A 10,147-nucleotide genomic window follows, 5' to 3' on the forward strand; every position below is an offset into this window, starting at 1 on the left:
GGAGTTCTGGCCCCACTGGTGGACCTCCTGATGGCACCTGGGTTTTGGCCACTGTGTGGCACAGAGTGTTGGACTGGATGGGCCTTTGGCCTGGTCCAACATTGGCTTCTCTTCTGTCCTTATGATTGATGGGACAGTCAGGAGGTCCTCTCCCTGTGATCTTAATTTCTGGGCAGGGATCATAGAGGAGAAGACGGTTCTCCAGGTAACCCTGGTCCAGTGTTCCCTCTAAGCTGAGTTAGTGCGAGCTAGCTCACAGTTTTTCAGCCTCCGGCTCACACATTTTTGTCTCAGCTCAGGGAGGATATGGCTCCAGAGCAAACTGATTTATGCAGCAGCCAAATTACTGGCCCACAACTTTCATGCCAGTAGCTCACAAAGTAGAATTTCTGCTCACAGGATTCCACAGCTGAGAGGGGACATTGCCCTGGTCCCCAGCCACCTAGGGTTTCAAAGGTCAAAACCAACACCTTAAATCAGGCCCAGGAGCGGAACATTAGCCAGTGTAATTGCCGTGATATCCAGGTCACCACTGTTCCCTCTAAGCTGAGTTTAGCATGAGCCAGCTCACAGTTTTCTAGCCTCCGGCGCGCACATTTTTGTCTTGGCTCCGGAAGGAGGGGCTCCAGAGCAGACTGATTTATGCAGCAGCCAAATCGCTCACTTCACTCACAGCTTTAATGCCCGTAACTCACAAAGTAGGATTTTTGCTCACGAGACTCCACGGCTTAGAGGGAGCATGGCAGGCTGCGTGCTCCCGACACTGACCTACCGAGGATATGTGTGTGTGTTTTTAAAAAAGATCCTTTATCATGGCTAAGGCGAAGTGTCGGCGTGATAAGAGCCTCCTTCCCTTCGTAGGTTCATGGAACCGCTCAGCTTGGCAGGTCGTGTGCTCCCAACACTGATGTACCAATGTGTGTGTTTTTAAAAAAGACCCTTTATCATGGCTAAGGCGAAGTGTCGGCGTGATAAGAGCCTCCTTCCCTTCGTAGGTTCATGGAACCGCTCCCGACATTGCCGGGAAGGACTTGGCCAACCCGACGGCCCTGCTCCTGAGCGCGGTGATGATGCTGCGTCACATGGGCCTGCAAGACTACGCCAAGAGAATAGAGGACGCCTGCTTCGACACCATCAAGGCCGGAAAGGTATCCTCGGCGGACTCCCCCTCCACGTTCTTTTTCTTGCGGGTCATCCGCTTTTTCTGCATGCGTGCGACATACATTGCGTCGCCTCTGAAGGCCAGCTGATTTACTGCGGCGGGAGGCTTTGCTGTGGCAGAGCAGACCGTCGTCCTCGAAAAGCGAATGCCGCAGTAAATAGGTGGGTCTTTAAAGGTGCAACGGCCCTGACATGGATGGCGCAGGCTAGTTTGATCTCGTCAGATCTCAGAAGCTAAGCAGGGTCGGCCCTGGTTAGTCCTTGGATGGGAGACCACCAAGGGAAGTCCAGGGTTGCTACGCAGAGGCAGGCAGTGGCAAGTCATCTCTGTTCGTCTCCTCTGACCTAGATGGCGCAGGCTAGCCCAGTCTCGTCAGATCTCAGAAGCTAAGCAGGGTCAGCCCTGGTTAGTCCTTGGATGGGAGACCACCAAGGAAGTCTAGGGTTGCTACGCAGAGGTAGGCCATGGCAAACTACCTCTGTTTGTCCCTTGCCTTGTAAACCCTACAGTTTGGTGTAGTGCTTACGAGTGGCAGACTCTAATCCGGAGAACCAGGTTTGGTTCCCCACTCCTCCACCTGTAGTTGCTGGGTGACCTTGGGTCGGTTACAAGTTATTTCAGAGCTTTTCTCTCAAGGGCAGTCCTCGAGAGAGAGCTCTCTCAGCCCCGCCTACCTCACAGGGTGTCTGTTGTGGGGAGGGGAAGGGAAAGGAGATTGTAAGCTGCTCTGAGACTCCGAGTGAAGGGCCAGGTATAAATCCAATCTCTTCTTCTAAGCCGGCTACAACGTGACAACACTGTGTACCACTCAAGGTCCCACAACACTCCTCTCTGCTGTGTTGTGTCAGATTGAGAGCTAGCTACTCCTCTAGGATCTGCCCCCATGAATAGCTTCTAACATAGGCGTAAAGTTCGTGGGGGGGGGGCATCAGCCCTCCCCCAAATTTTCAGGAAGGTGCTCAGCCTCCCTCGGGAGCAACTGGTTCCAGCCACCCTTGCCCAGCCTCAGCCCCCCCCCCCCCCCCGGGAAATTGGAAAGTCTACACCCTTGGCTTCTAATGAAAAGAGACTTTTTATCTGGAAAAGACCTTGGGCACAGCTGGTAAAGGAGACTGTCGGTTTACTGCCGCTCTTACACACAACACACTGCCGGGGTCCATATTCATTGACCCTAATGACTGAAGTTAATTTTCCCCCTCCTTCCCCTCAATTTCAGGTCTTGACCAAAGATTTAGGAGGTAACGCCAAGTGCTCGGACTTCACAGCAGAGATCTGCCGAAGGGTGAAGGATATGGAATAACAACAAACACTCCCACCCTGCATATCATGTCGGTTACACGCACTCCAGACGGATCTTCTTACTCAAAACACATTAGCTGTCTGCAATTTATATACTTCAGTTTGTCTTTCTCTCGGAGAAAGCAAGCGTCTTTCTTTTCATTTTTTTTTAAGGTGGGGCCTCTTTGTTAAATCAACTCAGCCCGCATGGATGTGATTATTCTTGTGCCTGTTTTTTTTCGCCAGACCGCTTTCTAAAGTGCTTTTTCATCCTTTTATTTATGTGTTGAACGTCCTTCCCCTCACCCCCCCCCTTTCTCTCTTTTTTAATTTTTGTAGCAGTTCTTTTAGGGTACTGGATGAAGTGGTCGGCCATCTTTCCCATTTCAAAATCTTTTTTTTTTTACGTTCGAGAAATCCATTAGCCTCTAAATGTAGGAGAAAACACGACTTTGAAGCAGATTTGGTTGGTCTATTCGGTCTGTGGTCTGTATGGAACACAGGCGGTTCTTTGGCCTTTTAAAATAGCACAAGTCTATAGATATTTCCTAAAGCAAGAAAATACTTGAATTAACCTCTAGAGAAGCCAGTGCGAAGAAAGCCTTTGAGTGTGCTCTCCAGCACCTGAGATTTGCCCTTTGAAAGTATGTATAAATGAATTCCATTTGTATAAGCGCCGGATTTTTAAAGACTGTATATAAAATTCAGGGCATCTTTGCAGTGTCTCCGTATCTAGATAGACTACCCCCCCCCCAGCCTCCGGATGGCTTTGATCTAGCAGTTTCCAATGAAGATGAAATGCAAACTGATTTTTGTCCGCTGTCGATCAAATGGGGGGAGGGGACTTTTTCGATCTGGACCAATACCAAATGCATCATCCGCCGTTCCCGAATCTGAGGCCTTTATATTATCCTCACTTTTTATATTATGATTCAGTTCACATTTATGCCCCTCTGATATTAATGGCTTTTCGAAACAACCGAAACGGAAGACAAATGAGATTACATAGCCGGCCCAAGGGACAGATGAGGCAGAGGGGAACCGTCCCGCGTCACCGTTTCTGTCCCGAATAACATCCAGACGTACAAAATAGATGCTGTAATAGGTCTTCCCCCAATGTAGTGTCTTCCCCTCCCCTGCAATCGGCAGCTAGTTAAGTACAGTGGGGCTGGGGAAGTTCAGAGACTCGTGGCGTGGTCAGGTTTTCAAACTTCTTAGGCCCCTTAGTTTTTCACACTCTGCCACACATCTCCCGTCATGCCCAGTTCCAGCGTGAGCAGGACAGAATGCAGGATTCTGTTGGTTTTTTTCTCTCCCTCTTTTGGGTCACGCCTGAAAGGTGTCAAAGTTCTAAACTTCTTCCCGTCGCACATCACGTTGGGGGGGGAACCGTGTGCGACGCCGGCCCCTTCAAACTTCTCGACATAATTCCACGGCCAGTTTCTCCAGTCCGTGTGGTACGCTCCCCGCCTCTTTCCGAGACCCTGTCCGCTGAGTTTCAGCTGTCCGCTTCTCGGTCTACGAATCCAAGCCACATAGAGTCCCTCCGCTTTGCCACACGGATTCCCCGCTCGGCGTCCGCACAAGCAAAATTAGTGATGGACACAACTGTGAGGGGTTTCGGGGTGTGTGGTTGTATTCTTTTTTTTCCCCCATGCTTATGCACTGAGAAGTATTTAACTTCCGTTCTCGTACGTCAATATGGGCTGGCTCGAAAGAAAGACCTCTTGCTTCGTCTGTGTTTTATCTGCCGCCGCCGCCGCTGCTTCCGTCTCTTTGGATTGTACTAAGTGACTATGGGGGAGTCACCAATCGCACACAAAGTGGAGAAAACAGAATAAAGATCTCCCAAAGACACACTGCTTGTCTGTCTTCATTAGTCTGAAGTGCTCTGACCGACACCAAGCGCACTCCTGTAGCTGCTTGTAGCAAGCGTATGTTCCTACCTACAGACAGAGTTCTTGTATGAGAGCTCAAACAGAGGAGACCAAAAAACTGCCCCTACAAAATGCAAGTTACAGGACCATTCCGCCTCAGTTTGCCTTGGGGCCATGCGGGGAAAGGAGGCGCACTTAACCCTTGAATCTCCACCCAGTTCGCTATTTGAAATCCGGCTTCCTACTTCATTGGCATTTCAAAAGAGGAAAGATATGTCTTTTTAAAATGTGCGTTTCCCCCTCCTCTACTAGTACTGGGGGGGAGGGGCTGGTTCAAGACTCTTTGGAAACAGGCTGGAGGTTGAAGGGTTAAGCCTCCTGGTCCCTTCCCTCAACAGCCCCAAGACCAATTGAGGCTAAGCAAGCCTGCTCCTCGAACACGGACCGAACGAGAGCAAAGATTGTCTTCTCTTGGGGCCATAGCCTAAAAATCTACTCCCTAGATCAGCTTTTGCAAGCAGCTGACGCCCTAGTTTTAAAAACGTGGAGCCAAATGTCTTGCGTACCTGAGAAGAAAAGGATCGTCAGCAGTGAACGCAGTGACCGAAATTCACAACTCTATTAATTTCCCATAGGCATTACGTGTCAGGGGGTTAGGACCAATGGCATGTAAAACACTGAATCGTTCTACACTGTAAAAATGGTTGCCTGTATCTCTGGCTATGCACCCCGACCAATGCTCCCTCTAAGCTGCGGAGTCTTGTGAGCAAAAAAACTACTTTGTGAGCTCCTGGCATTAAAACTGTGAGCCGCCAATTTGGCTGCTGCATAAATTAGTTTGCCCTGGAGCCACATCCTTCCTGAGCTAAGACAAAAATGTGTGACCCGGAGGCTAAAAAACTGTGAGCTGGCTCACACTAACTCAGCTTAGGGGGAACACTGACCCCGACCACGTTATAAAGTGTGTGAAATGCACATAGCTGCTTTGAATGCCAATTTGGGTGGGTCTTAGTCTTTTTTAACAGGGATCCTCTGCGGGTGGCGGTGAAGTATTTTCAGAACAGGAATACCAAGGGACGTCTGCGTACAGGGTAGCGACAGAGCTGGCTCAAAACTCTTCCACTGTGATGCAACTATGTGTGATGCTCGTATTTGCCTTCTGTGGCTACCTTTGCAGCAATGGTTGCCAGCTCCAGGTGAAGAAATACATGGAGGATGGGGAGTGTGTGGAGCCTGGGGAACAACATCACAAGAGAACCCATGTTGGATCAGACCAGGGGTCATTTCCTGCAGGAGCGCACAGGAGCGGAGCTCCGGCAGTAAAGAGCCCAGGGGGCGGGCATATGCAACAAGTCCCGCCCCCTGCTCCCAGCAGCACTCAGTCAGAGCAAGAAGCAGCCAGGTAAGCTGCAGAGCTCCCCCCGGCCGAAAACAGTCCAGTGGCACCTTTAAGACCAAGTTTTATTCAGGTACAAGCTCTCCCTCCTCTGCAAGGACAGATCTGCACGCCCCCCCCCCCAATAACTAGCGATCCAAAACAGTCCCGTGGAGCCTGAGCGGTGGGTGTTGCCTTCTGACGCACTTCCAGTGATGTCAGGGGGTGTGACATATGCAAATAAGTTATGCTAATGAGTTATGCTAATGAGCTCCTGAACCTCTTTTTCTACTAAATGACCCCTGGATCAGACCAATGGCCCAGCCAGTCCAACACTCTGGGTCACACAGTGGCCAAAACCCAGGTGCCATCAGGGGGTCCACCAGCGGGGTCAGAACTCCAGAAGCCCTCCCACTGCTGCCCCCCAAGTGCCAAGAATACAGAGCATCCTTTACCCCAGACATGAGAACGTAAGAGAAGCCATGTTGGATCAGGCCAATGTCCCATCCAGTCCCACATTCTGTATCGCACAGTGGCCAAAAATACCAGGGACCATCAGGGGGTCCAGCAGTGGAGCCAGAACTCCAGAAGCCCTCCCCCTGTTGCCCCCCCAAACACCAGAGCATCACTGCCCCAGAAGTCAGGGCTTGGGGACAGGAGGGAACCTAAGCAGGGTATAATGCTGTAGACTCCACCCTCCAAAGCAGCCATTTTCTCCAGCGGACCTGACCTCTGCCTTCAGGAGATTCCATTGTAATTCAGAAGATCTCCAGGCCTCAACTGGACGTTGGCAGCCCTGTTTGGTCCTTGGTGTCGCCATTCGGCTGTGGCACAGTTTCCAGAAGAGCTGCTACAATACTCGCTTCCCCCCACCACCGCCACCCTGACCCAGAAATGTTGGATCACTTTGGAAGACAAAGAGTTATTCTATAGCTTTCTCAAGCCGCTAATCTCTTTACGGAGCAACTTGAGATGGGCGGCAGTTATTAACGCTGTTTCCTAGAGGGAAGGCTTGACATTTAACCAGCAAGACGGTGGCTATGAGGCGCCCAGACACACTTGCTGGGGACGAGAAGGGGTCCCAGATTATCTTCACCTCCTTCCTCTCTAGGGCTCTTCCTGTCGTCCAGAATCTATAGATAACAAGTTGAACTTTTCATGCGCCTATCATCCAAAGAGTTTATAATGCTCCCTCTCAGTGGAGTCTTGCAGGGCTATTTTTGGGCAGGAACGCACAGGAACGGAGTTCCGGCTGGCTCCCAAGTTGGCCACACCCAGCAGGAACTCATTAGCATAATAGGCCACACCCAACAGCAGGAACTCATTAGAATTGGCTACATTAAGGGTGTGTGGCCTAACATGCAAAGGAGTTCCTGCTCCAAAAAAGCCCTGGGTTTGGACAACAAACAAGGTAAACAGAATAAGAAGCAAAAGGTGGGTGTGGCTGGATGACCACACTTCTGGTAATGTGGGAATGCGGCCTAATATGCTAATGAGTGGTGCAGTCAGGGGGTGTGGCCTAATATGCTAACGGGTTTCTACTGCTGGGAGTGGTCTATTATGCTAATGAGTTCCTGCTGGACTTTTTCTGCAAAAAAAGCCCTGCTTGTGAGCAAAAATTCTACTTTGTGAGCTACCGGCATTAAAGTTGTGAGCGAGCGATTTGGCTACTGCATAAATCAGTTTGCTCTGGAGCCCTCCTTCCTGAGCTAAGTCAAAAATGTGTGAGCCGGAGGCTAAAAACCTGTGAGCTAGCTCACACTAACTCAGCTTAGAGGGAACCCTGGTCGGCACATCCCAATGTAAGAGAGCCTCACAACAGCCCTGCAAGGTAGATCAGTCCGAGTAGCCTGCCCTACTCTGAGCTCTGTGTTTGAGGTCCACCGTGTTTCTTTCACAGTGTTTCCTCTATGTTTGTCTTGGCCTGCTAAGCCAAGCCATCTTTCCGGAGACATTTTCGAACCCTTTCCATCTTACGTTTTGACTCTTATTCCAAAAATTAACACTCCTCTAACATTTCGATGCACCTCGTTTTATTTATTCCCCCGCACACACAAACGGGAGCAATATTTGCATAATGAAACGGTTTGGTCCAATGTTCCCTCTAAGCTGTGGAATCTTGTGAGCAAAAATTCTACTTTGTGAGCTACTGGCATTAAAGTTGTGAGCGAACGATTTGGCTACTGTATAAATCAGTTTGCTCCTTCCTGAGCTAAGACAAAAATCTGTGAGCTGGAAGCTAAAAAACTGTGAGCTAGCTCACACTAACTCAGCTTAGAGGGAACACTGGTTTGGTCCCACATTTTCTAATGTGCGTTAGTATGTTCACTTTGATTTGCTACCGAGGGTACTTCTTCAAGAGAAAAAACCAGAGGTCATTCCGGGGGGTAACGCGGGGGAACACAGTTCCCCCGGGTGAGGTGCAGGGGGGTGGGGCACATGACGAAGCCCCGCCCCCTGCTTCTGGCCGCCCCGCTTCCAGCCCTCATTCAGCCAGGAGGAGGCAGGAGAAGAGGGAGGGTAAGTTGCTTCCTCTCCGCCTCTCCCCACTCCTGCCTGCCTGGGGCCAGGGAGGGCCTTGGCGGGGCTTCCTCGCACTCCCGCTGGCCTTGCAGGTCCACCGCCGGGCCCCTGATGTCAGGGGGCGTGGCATATGCTAATGAGTTATGCTAATGAGTCCCCCTAGCTCTTTTTCTACGAAATGACCCCTGGAAAAAAACCCAACAACCTTGTTTAAGTAAAATATCAAACTCGGACGGTGTTCTTATCACCCTGCGGTAAACGGCCGAGCTAGGTAACGACAAGGGAAATCCCGGTCACTCAGTGACAGAGCAGAGATTTGAATGAGGGTCTCCGCCGGTACTAGTCTAAATTCTAGACGCTATACTACGCTGGCCGAACCAGATAGAGGAGATGGGTAAAATTGTCGCGCGTGGCAAAATTCTGAAAACTATAAAGAAAGACAGCTGAGTAGATCCGCCCGTCCCGAACAGCGCAGTGATGTTTTGAAGGAAGCTTGTGTTGGTTTTACGTTGCGCAGAAGCTTCCGGAAACAGGCCCAACGTCAGTCTCTGTAAAAGGCCTCGATGTCGTCTCGATACTTCTCCATCACGGCTTGCCGCCTCAGTTTCATGGTAGGCCCTAAAAGGGGGAAATAAGTCATATTAAGCTGGTTGCAATGGAAGGGTGTTTTCTTCAGAGGTTTTCGGAAACAGATTCCTAACGCATCGTTGCAGCAGTCGTTTGAGAAACCCCATTTTAGAAACGTTCTCTTTGAAAGAAACAGACTCTTCGGTAACATCTGCAAGTCTGCCTCTGGACAGATCAGGTTTCTGTGGTGAGGAGTCACAGGATCTCAGAATCACGCAGTCAGAAGGGGACCTACAGAGGCCATCTAGCCCAACCCCTGCTCAGTGCAGGATCTGCCTAGAGCAGTGGTGGCGAACCTATGGCACGGGTGCCAGAGGTGGCACTCAGAGCCCTCTCTGTGGGCACGCGTGCCATCGCCCCAGCCAGGCCCAGACCGTCATTAAAGTGTCGAATTCCCTGCCAAATAATTTTAAGTCAGTGAAAGCATTTGGGATTGCTTTCCTTATTTTGTTTGGATTATCTTAAATTAATGTATGAGTTGTTTTTTTCTAAAGTAAAACCTCAGCATTCAGGTTAAATGGCCGTGTTGGCACTTTGCGATAAATAAGTGAGTTTTGGGTCGCAGTTTGGGCACTCGGTCTCTAAATGTCCACGCTCTTAACTACTACTCCAAACTAGTTCACCACACCAAACTGGCTGCCAAACTGGTGGGCATGTTGTCGTTTCCCTCTCTCACCCTATCTCACAGTTCCAAGGGTTCCCTCCGGCTTAGAAAGGTTAGAGGTCCCTGGTCTACACCCTCAGCTGAAAAAGACAGACAGCTTTCTCGTCATACCATACCCAAGCCTGTCGCCCCACCCTCGGGGAGCTTACCGAATTCTCCACCGGCAATGGAAAAATCCTTTTCCAAGACAGCCCATTTCTGAACGCGTTGGACGTTGGCGACGGCACGTGCGTTCACGCGGTCGATGCCTTCCCGGATGGCCCGGTACACGGCCGGATCGCGCTCCCTCACGATCTCGGACGCCTTGGTGGCCTTGCTGCCGACCTTCTCGCAGAAATCACGAGCTTCTTGGGTCAGGCAGTCGGTGGGTTCCGACGTATCCAGATCGACGGCGCACTGGAACAAACGGGGGGAGCTTTTGTAGCGTTACAAACGTGAAATGAAGGCAGGTTCATTGCACAAAGATCCCAGCATCGAAAGGGAGGGTGGCTCAGTGGTGCAGCAGCTGCAAGGCGTGCAGAAGATCCCAGATTCAACCCCGGGCATCTCAGTTTCTCTCTCTGTGTGTATGCCTGTACTTGGAAGTCATGGGGTAACATCTGGCGACTCCTTCTCCTGCCTCTGCCTCCCAGCCCTGGTAT

General features: G+C 50.6%; 2 protein-coding genes across 2 annotated transcripts in view; one reads left to right on the forward strand and one right to left on the reverse strand.

Moving 5' to 3' along the window:
• IDH3A (isocitrate dehydrogenase 3 (NAD+) alpha) overlaps positions 1–4,297 on the forward strand; it is a 52,032-nt gene extending 47,735 nt beyond the window's left edge. The window contains exons 10-11 of the mRNA XM_015411429.1: positions 996–1,148; positions 2,379–4,297. Of these exons, the coding sequence (XP_015266915.1) occupies positions 996–1,148; positions 2,379–2,462 (237 nt within the window). The 3' untranslated portion in view covers positions 2,463–4,297. The remainder of the gene's footprint in view (positions 1–995; positions 1,149–2,378) is intronic.
• Positions 4,298–8,373: 4,076 nt separating this feature from the next.
• Positions 8,374–9,902, reverse strand: ACSBG1 (acyl-CoA synthetase bubblegum family member 1; the record flags this gene model as incomplete). The annotated part of the gene is made up of 2 exons (XM_015411430.1): positions 8,374–8,833; positions 9,656–9,902. Coding segments are annotated over 2 exons (324 nt in total), but the record flags the coding sequence as incomplete, so codon positions are not given.
• Positions 9,903–10,147: the final 245 nt, after the last annotated feature.

This window comes from Gekko japonicus, unplaced genomic scaffold (assembly GCF_001447785.1).
Source record: "Gekko japonicus isolate JY-2015 unplaced genomic scaffold, Gekko_japonicus_V1.1 scaffold3697, whole genome shotgun sequence".
In the NCBI taxonomy this organism is placed as follows: Eukaryota; Metazoa; Chordata; class Lepidosauria; order Squamata; family Gekkonidae; genus Gekko; species Gekko japonicus.